The 19,230-nt window shown below is 43.9% G+C and overlaps 1 protein-coding gene across 5 annotated transcripts in view; it reads left to right on the top strand.

Annotated features, from left to right (window-relative positions):
- HSD17B2 (hydroxysteroid 17-beta dehydrogenase 2) overlaps positions 1-17,175 on the top strand; it is a 33,990-nt gene extending 16,815 nt beyond the window's left edge. Inside the window, exons 1-6 of one of the 5 annotated variants that reach the window (XM_055819196.1) lie at positions 5,469-5,522; positions 6,771-6,897; positions 10,399-10,611; positions 10,945-11,130; positions 14,216-14,353; positions 16,036-17,175. In XM_055819196.1, the coding sequence (XP_055675171.1) occupies positions 5,514-5,522; positions 6,771-6,897; positions 10,399-10,611; positions 10,945-11,130; positions 14,216-14,353; positions 16,036-16,394 (1,032 nt within the window). In that variant the 5' untranslated portion in view covers positions 5,469-5,513 and the 3' untranslated portion in view covers positions 16,395-17,175. The other 4 variants (XM_027782944.2, XM_055819197.1, XM_027782945.2 and 1 more) reach the window with 4 other exon arrangements.
- Positions 17,176-19,230: the final 2,055 nt, after the last annotated feature.

Raw genomic sequence — 19,230 nt, 5'->3', positions numbered from 1 at the left:
GAGCACTTAGATGCTACCATTAACTTTGGAGAGGCAAAGCTGTAGGAAAGGGAAGGGAACAGAGAGATATAATAAAAATCTAGTTGGTAAAACAAACTAATCTTTCAGTTCAGAATATAGCTAGCTTCTTTATTTCTCATGTATTGAGGCACTGCTGTGCTGTGCTCTGTCCTAGGCAGGGGCTGGAATTTTACTCTGAATACCAAAGGAAATTTTAGGGAAGAGTCTGTTACTGTCAGAGAAGTGGACTAAAGTAAACTGATACGTTTTCTTTTCTAACAGTGATGGTTCTGTGAAAGCCGTTTCATGTTACCGCATGACAGAAGAAAGGCAGGCATGTGTAATTTCTCATGAGGATAACCTAGAGCTGATTCCTGGCTAACTTCCTAAAGAATACCTAATTGCCTCTAACTTTTTGGATTCTATCCTCCTTTTGGAAAATAATGACAATTGGGTTGATAAAATAATGACTTATTTTGGAAAAAGTGCAGTCCATTTCTAGCTGTTCCTGAAAGCCTAGAGATCCATAGATGTCTGGAGAGTTAAAGAAAACCTCCCGTGCAAGTACAAAGGAGTGCTCCTATTCTTAAAGATTTCTCTGATTTAAGATGTTTTGTCTATTGCAGAAAATTTACAAAGGGTGATTAGAGTTCATGTAAATACCAAGGCAGAGCTTAACTGCCCATGGCTTCATTTCATACGGTACGTTATTACGAGACCTACTGCCTCAAAGCAAAGATAGAGCTGCTGCAGGCACTGGGTTCACACGGGGAATGCAGGCTGCAATTATTTCTTTTGAAGATTGTATAATGCTAAGGTGCGTGTTGCATCGGTACCTGCCAAAAGGATTTACAGGTCCAGTTTGGCCATCAGTACAGAAGTTCCTCATTCTAAGGTTCTTACACTTGAGAGAGTAACAGGATATTTATATTGTTATTATAATTAGCGTTTATTAGAATTGAATATTGATAAATGGTGAGCTACAGCTGTTTCTGCACTGCCAAGTGATCTTCAGGAATTCCTGTCTATCTCTGAACTTGCAATCTTTACAATTACTGTATTTCTAAAATCAAAGTCTGCAGTAACTTAGAGGTAAAATCTATTTCTTTCTTTAATGGATACATACTTTATTGGACAGGAATTATTTTCCCTAAGGGTCCCTTAAAGAAATAGTTTGAAGACAAAAGAGAAATGATACAGCCTTATTTTCAGTTGCACATAATTTTTTCTTGCCCTTATTCAGTACATTCCTGTGAATTCAGAGATCTTAATTCACAAAGGTACTTGGCTACATTCCTTTAGCCAGAATAATAGTTTTGTTGTCTTCACTGGGACGATTCATGTGCTTCAGGTTGAGTGCACGAATAGATAACTGGCTGAAGGCAGAGGATTATCTCAACCTTTGTATAGGAATTCTGTAGTATTTGGAAGGGCAAAGTCTGTTTGCCCGAATGAGTTTTGTGTATGCAAGTTCAATAGCTTCTGCATCCAGGACGTACAGCCTGACAAGGGCTCGTGCAGCCATTAAGTCCACCAAAATCTGAACATATGAAGGTCTTTGTGTACACTTAGAAGCTGTAGTCAACCATGATTTCATATTTTTTCTGCTCATATATGTATTTACTCATGAGAATCATTGTTCTAGCTTGGTTAATGACACATTTGGTGAAACTGATTCCAACCTATTTTCTGCTGAAATTATTTTCCGAGAAAAGCCTCGTAGCCAAGAACCTCCCTGCAGAACATGAAGCGCAGATCCCTTACCCAAGCCACAAAAGCACACAAAGCAGACAGAGCAGGGGCTCTCAGGAGTGACAGTCATTGTGTTGCACGGCTGAAAATGCCTGAATTAGCAAACAAAATAGGGCAAAATAGGAAACCAAAGAGTTCTGTGAGAAATTCTAGCCTGAACTGAAAACCAAATCTGTGACTGGCAAAGGCAGAGGAAGCTGAGATGGAGATTGGACATCTAGAAGGAATGGTTCATCCTTCTAGACAATGTAATTCATGTTGCAGCTGGGCCAGAAGAATATCAACAGGCAGCAACTGTTGGATATGGCACGTGGTACTTCTGCATGAAGGGGGAGTGCTGAAAAGAAAAATGTTGACTAGTAAATTACTGGAGAGTTCAAAGAAAGTACATGAGAAACGTGGCCATAGAAGTGAAAAATGATGCAGGGAAAGGTAACAGAGGTATGCTGAAGGTCTTGTGGTTGAACGGGAAGCTTCTACTATGCTGGAAAGTCACAGAGGCTTTAAAAAAATGAACAGCAGGAAAATTTCTGAACCAGAAATGGAGCCATGAAAAGCGAAGACAGAAGAGTGGCCATTGCCAAGGTGGAAATATGTTGGTGGTGCATTTCAAAGAAGTTGTGAAAAGGCTCAGCTTCACCCCATTTTAAAGGATCAGGAGAACCTGAACATCTCGCCCTTTTTTGTGTTAAGAACAGAAATTGAAAGCACAGGCTGCAGCCATCATGCTGAAAAGTATAGAGCCAGCAAAGGATAACTGGAGAAAAACTTAAAGAAATGGGAAGAAAATAAAGTAATATCTAGAAAGAAGTGATTGTGCCTAAAGGATGAGAATGTGGAGTCAATGAGTGGATGCCTATGATAAAGATCCCACAGACTGTAGAGGTGTCCTTCCTTTGTTCTGGGGAAGTTCTTCTGCAGTGGTACTACACAGGGTGAAAGATGCTGTGACTGTAGAATTCTGAGAAATACAAGCTGGGTTTGGAGTCTCAAGAGATTCTGTAGAGACTGGCCATTCACGTTCCAGATTACCATGGCAGGATCATTCTCTGTGAAAGCCACCTTCTTTTGCCATTGCTTTAATTGACCTTCAAAAGTCATCAGTTAGCATGAAGAGACTTACGTGGTGGGGTACACTTGAGATCTGCAAAGTGGCAGAAACATGCGCATAGATCGAAGGGCTCAGTGAGGGGAAGTAACGGCACAACAGAACGGTTCAGCCAGGAGGCCAGTCTGAATCGTTCACGTGGCATTGGCATGGGCTGACTGTGGAAGCAGTGTTCACGCTTCGGTATAGAATGTGTAGGTTGCTGGGGTGTAAAGGGACAGGGCACCGAGTTATTTTGCAACAGCTCTGAAAAGCTGGGAAGAAAGACAAATGTGCCAAAGGTCGGTCAAGCCTAGCTCAAAATGTTAGCTCAAATCCATCCTCCTCGTAGCACAGATGTCTTGATGCAACATCCTGATAATTTGGAGTGATAATTTGGAGGTACCACATCTTCTCCAGCAAAACTATCAGGAAGGAGGTGCGATAAGGGTGAATATACATAGCATGAGTAGGCATGGTGTAAAGAAGTAGGAAATAATGCAAACTCCATTGCAAACTTGTGTTAATGTACAGCTGTGAGAACTGGAGACCTCCCAAAGTAGTAAAGAAGAAAGTAGATGCTTTCTTAAGATGCATAGTGGGCACGAGATGATAAAACTTACCTTGTTGCAAAATTGTGCTGAAAAATCCTCGAGCAGCAATCTGTCTCTGCTGGTGTCACAGAAAGTGCAGGGGGTTCACGAGGCGGGCACTCCAAGGTTACGTTTCTCAGGCAGTTTTAGATCATACCCTCCTTTCTGATAGCAGCTTGTCTCACGGTGTGTATGGTCTGTGCACTTACATGTAATTGTGTTCACATAGCAGGGTGAACACATGGTCAGCTTCTCATTTAAAAGAAGCTTTCAATGATTATATTTCATATTGAAAATATAAATCCAGCATCAATTTAGGCAGAGATCGGTCCCCACCAGCCCTTCCCCACAGTTGTTCTGCAGTGTCGTGGGTGCAGACGGGTGTTGTGTCGGCACACAGCAGCAGGCGTGCGTGCAGTGTGTGCATATAGCATCCCCTGCAACCCATATATCCCCATATATCCCCCCACCCTCCCATCCAGTGTGTGAGGCAGAGGGTGTGCGTGGGCATGTATGCATTTCAGTGGGGGACGTGGCAGGGGCGCATGGAGCAGAGGGGACGACTCAAATGGAGATTGCTCTGCAGGAACCAGGCATGGTGGCCACCACAGCTTGGGCCCTTGCCCACCTCCGTCCCCTCCCCACAGGCTGAGGGGACCCAGGGCAGACATCAGGCTCGGGGAGGTGGTCACTTCTGCCCTTCATCTCCCTGTGCAAAACCCCCACCTCGCTGTGCCCTCAAGTGTGAGAGCGGATGCTTTAAATGCCGGCACGTTCGCGATCATCTAAATGTAGTGATAAAGACCAATGAGGGAGAGAAAGCAAAATTCTCCAAGGAAATCTGTAAGAAGACGCCTTAACAGAGGGCAGGGTATAACTAACCTCGACACTCGTGCGCTACTGAAAGCAGAAGCAGCAAATGGCAAAGAGTGAGAACAGTTTACACTTTGTGCTCTGGTGGAGGAAGGATGAATGTGTGTTCACACTAGTCGTGAATGACCAGCAGACCTCGAGGGTAATGTTCCTTTAAGAAAGTGACCTCATTTGTAGTGTAAACTACCTATAGAGGTATGTAAACATTTTCACTGGCTGTAAAAATTGCTATTAAACAGATTTATCATCTCATAAAATCCCAAAGGAATAATGGAATGGAAATATGCTGGTGTCTCACGTTAGGTTTGCACCCTGCACTTCAGTCTTCTGGCATCTGTCTAAAATAAAATAGGTCATCACTACGTTTTCTTAGCTGGTTGTGTGATAACTTAGGTTCATCTCTCAAACCAACTAGCAGGGATTTTTAAACAGGGTTAAACATGCCTAACTTCTGTTTCAATCCTTTGAGCCAGATGGTTTTTACAATTTTCTTCTTGTTTTAAGTAACTTTCAGAGTACACTACACTAGATGTTAAATCTCTCAAATATATTTAAGTGGTTTCATCCCCCCCAACTTTCTGTGGGTATCAAACCAGTGATCCCTCCCAAAACTAGGGTGAATGTTGTCACTGGAGGTCAACTCAAGACTTAATCTCAGGTGTTACATGTGTTCACTTAACAAAGTGCCCTTAACGGCAAATGAGCAATCAGCCCTTCCCAGCCCCCCAGACTATCAATGAGCCGCCGGTATTTGCTGAATGGGGAGTGGGTAAATAGCCAAAGGTGTGCACTGAGGCAGGGGGGATCAGCTGGGGCTTTTTGTTGAAAGAGGAGGGTGGCCCCTGTGTGTGATAAACCCTGCCGCTAACCACACAGTTTGCACTACAGCGAGTAAATAACTCTGTCCTGCTTCACTTTTGTCACTGCCCATCAGAAATCAGTTCCGCTGAAATGATACCCCAAGTTTTTAGGCAGGAAATTCCAGCTGTTTCCCATAAAGGAAACTCTCCTTTTTTCACTCTCCAGGAAAATGTGCTTGAAACATAGAAAACACAGAGCAGTTAATTTTTTCCTGAAGCCAGTGCTTGCTACATCATGTCCATTCCCAGTGCTGTCAATCATTATCCAGCCAGCATATTTTTCAGAAGGTGGAGCTGTCAGGCAGAAGGAATAAAAGGTAAGAAAAGGAAGGCTTCTGCTTCTTGCTGATGCCAGGGGTAAGTGAGATTATGTCAAAGCTTTAAACAGAGTCCCCGTTCTCTGCCCCACCCCCTGCCCCTATATAACACATGCTGCATTAGCCATACCTGCTCTTACCCAGTCGGTGGTGGGGTGTGCGTGTCTGCTCCTTGCCCCTGCCATGGATGCTCTTGCCGGCAGCCCCCTTGGATGGCTCTGCGTGGGCATCACCGCGCTTTTTGGGGTGACCATCCTCTGCAGGGCCAAGAGGAGCCTGGCAGGGAAAGCAAATGTGCTGGCGTGGAGCCTCCTGCCCGTCTTGCTGGGGCTGCTGTGCATGGCCACGCTGGGGGCTGGCAGGGGGCTGGTGGCGTGCGCCGCGTGCCTCATCTCCTCCATGTACCTGGGCAGCAGGGAGCTGCTGCCCGTGGGCGACAAAGCCGTGCTCATCACAGGTAAGGTGCTGCGGTGCGCTCCGAGCAGCAAAAACTGGCTTTTCTCACAAGTGAGCTGGAAAACTTTTTGTCCTTGGGTTAGATATCTATGAAATGCATGCTCATAAGGTTTCCTTTTCTTTTTTTTTTTTTCTTTCTCATTTTATTTGCTTTGCCAGAGATGTTTCTTCCAGGTAAATAAGTGTTCTGAAATTAAGTAGAAAAGCATCTTAATAGATGCTATTATTTTTTACTGTCTCATTTAATCTTTACAAGTAGCTTTTTAGACATACTTGTGAAATTAGCTGGTGGAAAAAGCATAAGAATACTTACGGTGGTCTAATTTTTTAGGAGAGACATTAATTTCTGGAAGCCCTCCGAACACTACATTCATACATTACTTTTGTTTACTTGAATTTATTGCGCTGGTTATGGCTGTACGGTTATCTTTTGTGTATATCATACATGTGTTTCAGGACACTGTTTTGGTGCCATCTCTTTGAAACGATGTATGAAATCAGTCGGGAGTGAGTAATTTCCTTCACTAGCAGGGAAAGTTCAGGGCTAATTAATTCAATTTCTGTTAATGCTCTGATCTACTCAAAACCCACTTCAGTTTTGCAGGGATGGCATTTTTGTAGTTTTATGGCTTTTCTCCTGTTTCTTCTAAAACTTTAAATGTTGTTTATTTGTGTTAATCAAACCTTTAAACCTGAGTGCTGCCAACTGCTTCTTGCACTGTTAACTTGTGCTTTTTTTAGTTTTATTTTCTATTTTTCCCCTCTGGAAAGCTGAATTAAGTTGCTTTTATTTATGTGACTATTTCTTGCAGAATTTAATTTTGTTTTATAGGGACACCTGGAAATAGATTTGCCTAGCAGGCTTTTATACAGGGATCAAACACAAAAGCGAGAAGAGGATGGGATAAGCAGCAAGTTCTCCTCTCCTGCTTTATCTCCCCCTGGGTTCCTCCCCACAGGTGTATTAGATGAAGATGGATATCGGGCAGGGGGGAACTGGGAGCCCTGCTTTCCCACCCCTCCAGACACAGGGGTTGCACTTGCACTTGGGCATCTCCTTGCTTTTTGTAAGACTGCAGCTCTTCAGGAGAAAGCACCCTCTCAGAGCTTACAGGCTCTAGAGAATTTACACTGGAGCAATATAGGGAAGCAAAGAACATTTGGGTATATTCCAGCAAGTGAATGTGCTTTTTTTTTTGTACCTGTGCTGTAGCTGTCCTGCAGAAATGCGAGTTCAGACACCTTTGACAGCTGACATGTCTGAGGAGGCTCCTTTTGGTCTTTCTTTGAATCCAGACTGGTATGCAACCGATCAAACCCTCCATCAACCGAAATGGAAGGTTTGCTCAACACATTTCTTGGTTAAATCGCTCCGACTGTAGTACTCTTCCCCATACCAACTGTAGGGTGTGTGTCTGCATGCAGAAAATGAAGAGTGTCGTTTTCTCCAATTTAGATATAGCCTGAGGCAGGCACTTCGTGGGAAATGGTGATTTATTTATTTACATTTTTTCCCCTTTCTTTCCCCCCTCCCCTTCCAGCCTGGCAGGGCTGAGGAATGCTGTTGTGTTGGGGGCAGCTGCCACGTACCGCTCGTGAGACAGCTGCCTCTGGTCAGACGATGGAGTAATCCCTCTGCTTCTCATCACGTACTGCTCTGGTCCTCTTTGGATGTCCCTTGTATGGGTGCTGCTGTGCATTATTTATTTAAGCCAGCAGTTCACAGAGTACCACGATAAGGAAAAACTGTGCCTACTTGTCAAAATGCTTTCTCACGTGAATAGCCGTGGGCATGTGAGAGGTCTTAGAGTCATTGGTGAAACATTTCTATGGGTCCTCTTGCTGAGAGCGAGTGCTTCAGTGGCCTCAAACAGAAGCTCCTGGGCATGCAAACACTTTAGTGTAGTTTGGTAGACCCAATGGTCAACTTCCCTAAAAATTAAATTGCTGAGAAGGTCTGAAGTAGCAGGAATTATAAAATTCTTGTCTTGGTTATTCTGTGTGTGTGTTGGGATGAATTTCTCCAGTTAATTTGGTCTTTTCATTCTTGACATGTGACTTGACATTTCAGGTGCTGGGTGTGAGTTGACGAGAAGTTCTCAGTGACAATTCAGCTACAGTCAGTGGTGACCACCTTTCTTATGATAATTTGTGAATTATTAGCAGATTTGTTATTTTTGATGTAGAAGCAAGGTGGGGGGAGAATTCTCCATTTTTTCCCTACAGTGACCTAACTACTGTTCCAATTTTATGAGTTGAAGGGTTGAGTTTCTCTGGACTTCACTAACAGGTCTGAAACTCGGATTAGACTTGTTTTGATAAAAGCTGGGGACAAACCCAGTGGCAAGCAGAGATAAACGCTGCCTTTTATTTCCGTCTTGGGTTTGCTACACCCATCTGCAGTTGCTGAGCACTCTCCCCTTCCCAAATTAAAGTTATGTTGTAAAACTTCAGTAATATGCAGCTCTGTGGCCGTGTACCTTCTGGGAAGGTTGAAAGGGGAAGGATTTGATCCAGAAATAGGTTTTTTCACTAAAAGAAAAAGAAGGAAAGGCACCGCACCCCCAAACCCAGAAACCCATCATGCCTTTGGGGTATTTGCAAGCCTCTTCACGTCTGTGTCTGCTCAGGCAATTCCAAGAATGCAGGTTTGCTCTCCTTCGGGTCAGGGCTGCAAGGAGATAACTATGATATATGTGGGGCTCCAGTGCATCTTCAACAAACTGCAGACTTCAAAAATGCTAAAAATCTTTTTTTTTAAAGGAAGGAGTTAAGTAGAGCATGAGTAATTATTTTCATACATTCAACATCTGGCACTGATTGATCCAGGCATTTAGTACATGTTTCTTTCAAGTCACCTGGAATTAATTTTTCAGGACTAAAGTCCCAATTAAAAGACAGAATCCAGAAATGAAGATCTAGCATGATTAAGACGAGTCTTTTTGGCAGTCAGATTCTATTGATACAGATTTTGAGTGCAGGAGTGGGCATGTGAATATCTGCCTGGGTGAAATCACAGATTAACCCTTATAAATTTATGGTAGGGTTAAGTAGGGTGTGTTGCAGCTCCTTCACAAACGAGGAAATAGTAAAAAAGCTGGCAGGAGTCCCAGCCCTTTGTCTCACATTCAGGTTTCCAGCCATGCACGTGGCTTTGGAAGCCGAGCCTTTATGGGGTACATGGCTGCTGCAGGAAACAGCCAAGCCCTGGGCTAGCGCCATGGATCTGGGTGCACATCAGCATCCCGGGGCTGGCTTTGCCGCAGGTACTGCAGAGGGTGCGGTATGCTGGGACATGCTGACGTGTGTCTGCTTTACGGTGTTAAAAACTGCATTCGTTTCTTAAACTCCTCGTTTCCCTCCTGATGTTCTTTACAAAACTCCTGCAGCGCAGTCCCTATAACCTCCTTCCCCATCTCTGTTTCACTGGGAGCCTTCGTGGGCAGATGGGCGAGATGTTTGTTCCCTTGCTAAGAAGTTTATCTGTAGATGGGATGAATGGAAACTGGAATAAAAAAAGACACTGGGAGAAAAAAAACCTTTTAAAAATATCTTAAGAAAGCAGCGGCAAAATACTGTGTCAGAGGGAGAGACCTGTGAATCAGTGGAATTGTTTGTTAAATATTCATCGTTGTTACCTGGTGGGAGGAATTGCACAGTCACGATGGCAAAGATCATTGTGTGTTTGCTCTAATAGCGCTTCCTGCATTTGGCAGGTCATTGCTTTATATGGATAAACTTTGGGAATAAGCTTGGAAGAGGGTGAGAGAAATTCTGATGCAAATTTGCAGGAATTAAATAGCTGTTTCTGTTTGGTTTGGCCTAAAAATGCCATTCTGAAGCTTTCTTAGGGTTTGAAAGCATTGTGCTCCTTTGCAGGTAAGCAGTTGCTTAGCTTTGGCTTGGTTGCAGCCTGTGACCAAAATATGTGTTTATCAGAAGGATCTGGATGGTAGATGTTTGAATAAAATAATGCTACTTCTTTGATTTAAGAAATAGAACCCAACAATTTGAATTCCAATGCCTGTAAATTTCTTTGTCCCTCTGAGATATCAAATTAAAATATTTGTGTGGTTTTTTTGCTTGCTTTGTTTCCTTTCTAATTACTTTTGTTACCAGGTTTCAGTCTGTATATCCATATAAATCCAATCTAGGGCTTTATTTCCTCTGTATGGATGAAATAAGTCTTAGAATCGGTCTGTGGTAGAGCCTGAGCCAATGCTATCAGCTCTAAGTGAAGAGGGCATGGTCTGGTGGTCTTTGTGGGACATGCAAAGGTCCAGCTCCTCAAACCTTCAGATCTGAACCTTTCTTCCTACTGTAATATGTATCTGAGTGACTTTATTTGTCATCTTTTTGGTTACATTTGCATGTATTTCCAATGTATACATAATTTTTGGTTTTTTAAAATGATGGTTTAGGACAGACCCACTTCTCAAGTGTCTCTTTGATGCTTTCAGGAAGCGATACTGGGATTGGACATGCACTGGCTAAATACCTGGATAACCTGGGTTTCGTTGTGTTTGCTGGGGTTTTGAATAAGGATGGACCTGGAGCTGAGGAACTGAGACGGACCTGTTCTCGGAGACTTTCTCTCCTGCAGCTGGATATAACCAATGCCACTCAAGTCCAGGAAGCCTATCTAAAAGTCTCAAAAAAGGTGCAAAATACAGGTACAGTTCCCAGCCCACCTCTTTTATAATAGGAGTACTAATGTAACTTTTCAGAAGGTGCATCTCTTAACTGCTGGCTGCATCATGGCTTAGGTGTGTAGGTCACTCCCACACCACACACAGCCTGTGGGCAGCCAGGGCGTTTATATTGATGACCGTTGCTTTCTGCAACGTACAAAACATGGTGATGACTCTTCATGAGTGGGTAGTGTGTATCCGTAGCTATAGATCGTCTCTGCATTGATCTGGAGGCACCATGTAGCTTATCGATTTAATCTTTTATGGAGTCCATTTCCAGCTGTATAACAGCTCTGTTCTTTCTCCTCTTCCCAGGACTCTGGGGAGTCGTGAACAATGCAGGCATCCTGGGTTTCCCTGCTGATGGCGAGCTGCTCCCCATGAACACCTACAGGCAGTGCATGGAGGTGAATTTCTTTGGGGCTGTAGAGGTGTCCAAGACCTTCCTACCTTTACTTCGGAAATCCCAGGGGAGGCTGGTTAACATGTCCAGCATGGCAGGTGAGCTGCGCTAAAGCACCAAATACATTTCTGGTGAACAGAAAAAACAACTAACTTCCCTGGCAAAAATGCTGAGGAATGTGTCGGTCAGTCTTGCTTGTCCATACACCTAGGGAATTAGTATGTAGGTAATAAGTGCAGGTTTTTCTTTTGTTTGGGTAACTCTTTCCAGTAAACAGCCCTTAAAGAAGAAGAGTTTAATATGGCTAAAAATAATGCTGTTATATAGAAGACAGTAAAATTTGGATCTTGTGTTGTAGATGCTATGAGGGATAGCTTTGTGAGCGTCCAGAAAGGTGGTAAGTTGCAGATGTTTCTATAACACGTTCCAGCAGCTGTCTGTGGTGACCTCCATCGGTGGGGCTTTGAACCACGCTGTGGAGATGCCCAAAAGCTGTCTGCCTTTTGCAGAGATGGGCTGTCTTCAATTTAGGCTGGTTACACCTAAACTTTCAACCTTTATTTAATACTTAACCTTAAAATTTGAGTGTAAATAACTTTCGGGTAAGTTCATGACATTTGCAACGCTCCGTAATAAATGTTAAGGTATTTCACTTGGGCAGCTCCACCTTTCTGCCCTTCTAGGGCTCAAGTACTATAGTTAGAGTGAGAAAGCACGATGATATAACACCTGCTGAAGAGAAACATTTAATTCTTCAAGGGCAGAAGCTAGGTTTTTTTTTTTTTTGCTGCATCCTACAGTTCTTTCCAGAGAGCACAGTCCTAGAGCATGGTCTGCTAATAACCTGGGACCTGAAGAGAGTGTGTGCTTGTATTTCTGTAAAAAGGTTTTGGTTATCATGTTAAAAATACTTTAGCATAACTTATTAGCAAAGTGGTATTTTTTCATGAATAAAACAGTTTTTAAAAAATTATTAATGGCATATCACATGCTTTTCAGTTTTGTTCCATAAATTATACTTGCTCTCTCCATATATATCTTTACAACATGACCTTCAAATCTAGGACGGGTGAGATGCTAAGATGTAGGAACTGAAGCAATACAGTATCTGGTAGCTGACAGCTGAGGAGCAAGAATGCTTTGTTGAAAATGAGACCTGCTAGGAGCAGGATGTCCTGACGCTGGAAAATATTTTGGCTTAAGACCTCCTCAGGATTTACCGTGTTTTCTGCTTCCCAAATTTTCCTTTGCCCTGTGGGCTTGGACCCTAACTTCTGCGCAGCTGGTGCCCACCCAAATCCTGCTGTATTGCCAGGGTGGCTTGTGAAGGTCCTACCTTGTGTTCACAGCTTACGTTGAGGGTGTGGCCACAGCCCAGCTCTGACACTGTTGTCTTCTGTTTTCTTTTTATAATCCCATGTATGTTTTGTATCAGCATGTCTGTGTTTATGGTTCATTGCTGATACTTTGAGTAACCAGTTTGGAATTATCAGAAGGAACTTCCTGGTTCTGCTCTGCCCACGAACCCTTGCAATCCCAGAGCCAGAGGACAGACCTCTGTCCTCCCTGAGCACCCGAGTGAAGTTTGCACTTTTGGTGTTTTGGGGCAGATGTCTTCATTTTTGGCACGAATCCCTGAGCTGCTGTGCAGAGATATATGGAGAGCTTCCCTGTGCTGAATAATTTGCCCTTACAGGAGTTGATAATGACCCTGCTTAAGCCATAGCTGTTCACGCAGATGTTCTTGCACGCGGGCTGGTTTGGGTAAAGAGCGTCCTCTTAACGCAGGGTCTGAGGGTCCTTTGGTAAAACATTAGCAGAAAAGTTAGTGAGGTCTCATTGTGCTGAGTCTATTCCTGTCTGTGTAGAGCCAATTCAGCTGGGCTCAGGTTAGCCTGACCTCAGAGGGATAAAATATGTGATTCAATTGGCTCTAACCAATTGAAACTCAGACTTATTCAGATGCATGCAGAAGAATAATTAACATATAATTGGCCTGACTTCTTCTAAGGAATGACTCCGTGTAAGAAGCCCCCATGGTACCTTGGCCACTGCAGTACGAAACCCAATAAACGGCACCAGTGGCTTACCTGAAAATTCCCCTGTATCTCGAAGTACTAAGATTCAAATACATTGAGATAACTGTGTAATGTTTGAAAGGGAGGCTGTGCCGGAGGATGCAGGCGGGAGAAGGTGTGATGTGCCTCAAGGAGAAGGGTCACCCGTCCTGTTCCCTCCTCCCTGCAAACACAGCCCGTGGTGGCTGGGATGACCCCTAAATCTGGCAGCGATATTCTGTGCGGTGATAACACCAACCTGTAGAGAAAGAGAAGGGGCTGAAGACAGGGAAGATGCTCAATCATCAAAGCATCTTTGGATTTTTCTGAAGCTGAAGAAGTGACAGTCTGTCAGTTTTTGGAACAGAAGAAATATCTGTATTTGGAAGATATTTCTTTCTGGAAGCTTTTGTTTAGTGAATGTATAGGTTTATTTTATATTCACCTAAAATGCTGGCAATTTTCCATCTTTCCATCTGAACAAATGCTGCTGGGGTTGGAAAAGATGGGTTATAACTATAGGCATAACTTCTATGATGGGTCTCGGGGAGTCCCGTCCCCCACGGGATGTGATTCCAGCTTTGGTTTGTCTACAGAGATCTTCCCCACTTTTGTGCTGTTGTCTCTGGTCTTTCTGAAGTGAGCTGGAAAGAACTGGAAGATAAGTTGGCTTTATAAAGCTAGAATTGAGATTGCTTACCCTGTTGTAAATGTACTTTATAGTAGGAGCTTGGAATTTGTGTTACAGTGACAACAAGAACAGCGGCACTAAACTATTGCTTCACTATTTATATGAACTAAAACATTATCTGTGTTTCTGAAACCAACAATCATAATCTTCAGCAGTTTTTACCCTTAAATACAATACAGTTTATTTTTCTTCTTCCATACAAGGTGTCTTATCAGGTGTTACTGAGCATAACTGCTATAAGTAACTGTTGATTTACAACTCTCAGGTTTTTTTCTTTTTAACCTCTAGAAAGAAATGATTCTCTCACTAACTTGTCTTTAACCTCAGTGAGAGCTGCATAATTTTGGTTGTGCTATAATCTTCCTTCTAAATCACGGCAATAAAGGCTGGAAAGAGCCACCGTCGAGCTTTATCATGTTTACATTGCTCCTGCAGGAGGCATTCCACTACCAAGATATGCTGCATATGGTGCATCAAAAGCAGCTCTGTCCATGTTTTCTGGAGTAATGAGGCAAGAGCTTTCCAAATGGGGAATTAAAGTTGCTGCAATTCATCCGTCAGGCTTCCGAACAGGTTGGTGTTCCACATTTGGGTAGTTCTTTCTGCCTCGCCACTTTTCCTGTAGTTCAGCATCCTCACACAGAGCCCTGAGTGATTCCCTGCAGTAGGACTTTTCCCCTCCCTTCCTTTGTACTGGTTATGGAAGTTAAGATCCACGTTTTTTGTGAGAGATGTTCCCTCCGGTTCTGCACGCTGCCTGCCGCTGCCTCTGAGCGCAGCCTGTCTCCTGGGCAGAGCTCTTGTTGCTTTGAGGCAGGGCAGGGTTCAGGCAGTCGGTGCCTCCCTTTGCTCCAGCTTTGTGCAAGTTAACAAACAGAGCATCACGGTGTGATTGATTGGAGTATTACGGCTTGCTTGTCCTGCCCGAGAGCTTCAGGACTCGTCACTCCTTCCTTTCTCAGTATCAGAGCTGTCTTTGAGCTGCTCAGTCTTGCATCGAAGTATCTGCAGCAGTACCTGCCGTCCTGCGTACCCGCTGTCAGCATGACTCCATCTCGTCTCTGATCTTTCTTCCCCTTCCCTCCACTGTGCTCCTGCTGCTTTCCATTCCCAGTCTTCCTCCCCCTGCCAGCGCTCTGAGCACTTTCTGCAGAGCCCACCTGGGTCACGGGCTCGCCTCCGGCTGCCCCCGCGCCCACCCAGCAGCAGGGTGGCTGTCACGCAGGTCCCCGCTCCCTGGGCATGCCTGGCACCTACCTGGGGACAAGGTCAAATCCCACTGCTGCCTACTCAGCAAGTCCTGGTGACTTCATGGAGACAATTTCTATGCTGATGAAAAGCAAAATGGTCTGTTTCATTAAACCTCAGCCCCTTGAATGCCTCCCCCCGTGGGAGCTCTGACAGTGCCTGTGTGGTCTGCAGTAGCTGTCTGAGGCTTTACCTTCAGGGTCCTGCTTAGCTGTTGGCAAACTCTGGATGAAAATGTCATGTGTCAAGACAAGTCCTGGTATTTGAGGTTTGAATATTTATTTAAAGAATTTCCTTTATTTGCAATGTTTAATTCATGATGGGCATTACGTGCATTGGAAAAGGCTGTGCTTTCATTCCTACATGATGCAGATGGGGGGAAAACGGTTCTTTTTGTGTTTGTGTGTTTTGTACGTGCATTGGAAAAGGCTGTGCTTTCATTCCTACATGATGCAGATGGGGGGAAAACGGTTCTTTTTGTGTTTGTGTGTTTTGGGTTTTTTGTTTGTTTTGTTTGTTTAATCTGGCCTAATACAAGCCTTATCCCTCACAAAACTAGTTATTGAAATACCAATGTCACTTGTGGATGAGAGGCATAGCACTTGGCCAACCCATCTGAGCTTGCCTTCCTCAGTCACTCACACCTAGCATCAGTTAACAAATACTGGATAGAAACACCTACGAAATGGTTAAGGACAGAATGGCAGGGAGCAGGGGGAAGGACAAAATGCTGACTTGGCTGTGAGGGGACATTTTTAGGCAGAGCCGGTAAACAAATAGTGCATGGGCCCCATGCTTGTTGTGTAGCCCGTGCTTTCCCATCTCTTCCAGGTAAAAGCACTCGCAGCTAACCAGCTGTTTCGTCTGTTCTTCACTGGCCCAGGCTGGAAGAACTGTGAATCAGGGTGGTGGTGGAGAATGACTTATTGACTATTAATTATAGATTTTTTATTTTTTTTTAATTCAGCCCCAAACCCACTTGCTATCCTGTGGTGTTGCTACTGCAGGTATACAAGGCACGTCTGACCTGTGGGATAAGCAAGAAAAGGAGCTGCTGGAGAACCTGCCAGCGGACACAAGGCAAGCCTACGGAGAGGACTACCTCCTGGGGCTGAAGAGCTACCTCCCGCGGATGCCCACGTACTGTGACGCCAACCTCTCCCCGGTGCTGAGCGCTATCCTGCAGGCTCTGCTGGCCAAGAGACCACGCGGCTTGTACACGCCTGGCAAGGGGGCTTACATGCCCCTCTGCATCTTCTGCTACTTTCCCCTCTGGTTCTATGACTTTTTCATTAGGAAGATGCTGAGTACTGACTCTGTCCCAAGGGCACTGAGAACACCAGAAGCTGAAAGCAAGAATCTCTAAGGTGTCCAGCAGCTTTTATCTTACTTGATGAGATAACTGGGAAAAACTCTTATTTTAAGGCGCTGCTATTTATTGTACTGTCTTTGTTCAACTGCATTTACACTGCCTTGCAAACAGAGGTGAATCTTTGTGTGAAGATTAATGTTCAGGAAAAGCAGTGGATAAATAGAAAGCTATCCCCAGGTGGGCATTTTTGGAGGAATTCCCATGTTTTTCTGATGTCTTTGTATCCTGCCTTCTGTGTTACGGTATTTTACGAGGTTATATAGTCTCTGTCTGCTTCAAAAAGCACCACCAACACACAGACAGATATATGACCTGTTTTTTAAAACAAACAAAAAAAAAATCTTGAGAGTCAACAACCTTGTTAAGAGTTAAAGGAGTTGCATGTATTCCTATCATTGGAGAGATTTAGGAGTGTCTAATGCAAAACTTCCTCACTGCAGCTTCAGCCTAATATGTTTGGGGTTGTTTTGGTTCTGTTGCTGGTGTACCTGAGAAATGATTGACCTTTTTCCCCCAAAATTTTGTGAAATATAGTTGTGATGCTTATAATGTGTCCTCTTTGCTAGACTGAGCAACGTAAATTAGTTGGGGGCAAAACGAACAGAGGCAGATCAAGACCTTCATGAAGAAGCAAACAATCTCCTTCCTATGGTATTAGACAAAGTAATAGTAAGTACATCAGCTGCTAATTTGGCATGACTGTCTTGGTCATTCTATGCGTTGCCTGTATATGCCTGTCCTTCTTTAAATACTAGTAAACTCTGATTTCACTTCTGTTTTTTGTACGATTCCTTACTCGTTCTGGGTTTATGTCGAGCTTGTAGTTTTGCTCATTTCTCCTCACACCTTCCTGTGTCTCCCTCCTCTTTGGGAAGAGTGTGCTCGCTCCTCTAAGATCAGTCAGTCCTTAGGCTGGCTTTACTGGAGTCCAGTGTCCATCTTCTGATAGATTTTGGTTACTCCCCTAAATTCATTCTAGGAGCACCAGGTGCCCTCCCTGCTGCTGGCTGTCCCTGCTCTTTATCCCATAAACCCCTCACCAATGCCAAGAACTGGGCAGCTCACCTGTATTTTTCCTATCCTGCTCTCTTTTTGCATTGCCCATCACATCCTCGGGCTTTGGAAAGCTGTGGTATTTTGAAACAAAGCCTCATCCCTCTGAGTTCCCTGGTTTGGCAATCTGTCCTGTGCCTTGCTTTGACAAGATGCATTTCTTTTCTGATGATGAAAAATTAAAAGTCATTACCTTCTTGGCTTTAAATGTAGATGCACTTTTTTCCTTTCCTAGATGAGCAACCTCCAGTCTTCTGTCATAATCCTACTCATGTGATGTATCTTGCAGTCAACTGAACAAAATCACCATTTAATTTACATCTGTAGTATTTTTTCCACCTCCTTCCTGCAACTTTTACACGTCAATGCAAGGCTCCTGTGAATGCACAGAGGATGCTCAGCAGACCTGGCTCACCATTTTCATTTGTGTCCCTGTGTGGAAATCCTCCTGTCCTGCCCATTTTGCCATGATTTCTGCTTTTGCTGCTGAGGCTTATCTCCTCATGGGTTTATATCAGTCCCCTGATTACAGACTTCTGCTTTCTGTTGAGGAATTGTGACCAAAAATGTTTTTCACTCGGGAAATCTGGGACTATTTCTATCTCTGCCCATTTCTTCCTTTATCTATTTCCTAAATCTTTTATTTGTCAGCAAAAGTGCATAATGAAAAGAAAATATTTAGTAACTGGATTGTTGTGACTCTCTTTCTGTCCAGTTTGACCCTTTTTGCTTTTTGGGGACCAGTGCTACCACCCCTCCCTTCCCAGGCTGCCCTTGTTCCCACAGCAGGAGAGCACTGAGGAGGAAGGTGGTGGGGACCCTTTTCCAGGGAAAAGGGACGAGGTGGCTGTTGGTGCCCAGGTTTTGGGCAGGGGACAATCTCAAATGGCTCAAAGGCAGCTTGTGAGCTGAAAGGAAAGGTGGGTGCAGTGGGAATGCAGAATCAGGGGCGTACTGGGCAGCAGCCTCTGAATTTTGCCTGCCTTCGGGGCAAGGGAACTTGCTGTCAGCCAGCCTGTCTCCATCCCCAGGTGGTATTTTGCACTTAACACCCAGTTTAGGTGCAGCTTAGGTGGGCTGGAACTTTCCCCTTAGGTGCATTATACAACCAAGATCCCTCTTAGCAGCCACTTAGCTGTTTTGTGTCCCAGTCTTCATACCAGTCTTTAATTGTTGCTTTGGTATTTGGCTGTGGTTATAAAATGTATTTTTATCCCTCCCCTTCGCTTTTTTAATAGGAATATTATCCTGCACGTTGCAGACATATTAAACTAAGCATCTACGTGGAAGATTTGGTTTCATTTTAATTTTTTCAACTTTTATCTCCCAGGAAATCTGCAGTCTAAATAGTCATTTTACTCTTCACCTAACCTCAAAGATATTTTAGCAAGTCTCAAATAATTGTGGTGTCAAAGACTGTTATTTTTTTGTTCCTACAGGGATCTTTGTGTTTTAAAGACAATTCTGTTGTAACATGTTATTGAATTATGTGTCATTTAATGGGCTGTAGTATTAGAGGTGAATTTCTTTTGCTAATGGCTTGCATTGAAAATAATCTGAACTGTGAGGCTGGGAGAACTGCAGAATAAATCGTGGGTGTTTGTGGCCAACACGCCTGTGTGGATGCTAGCTCTTGCTCTCAAGGACCAGCTCCTTACTGACTATAAAGGCCGATCTAATGCAATGCTGTTTTAGGGGTGGGAAGAGAGGAGGTTTAGTTCTAGCAGTGGAAACCGATGTATTAAAACCCCCCAAACTAACCACCACGATTTGGGCC

The sequence above is a fragment of the Falco peregrinus genome, chromosome 14 (assembly GCF_023634155.1).
Source record: "Falco peregrinus isolate bFalPer1 chromosome 14, bFalPer1.pri, whole genome shotgun sequence".
Taxonomy (NCBI): domain Eukaryota; kingdom Metazoa; phylum Chordata; class Aves; order Falconiformes; family Falconidae; genus Falco; species Falco peregrinus.
This window is presented reverse-complemented; position numbering and strand designations above follow the sequence as displayed.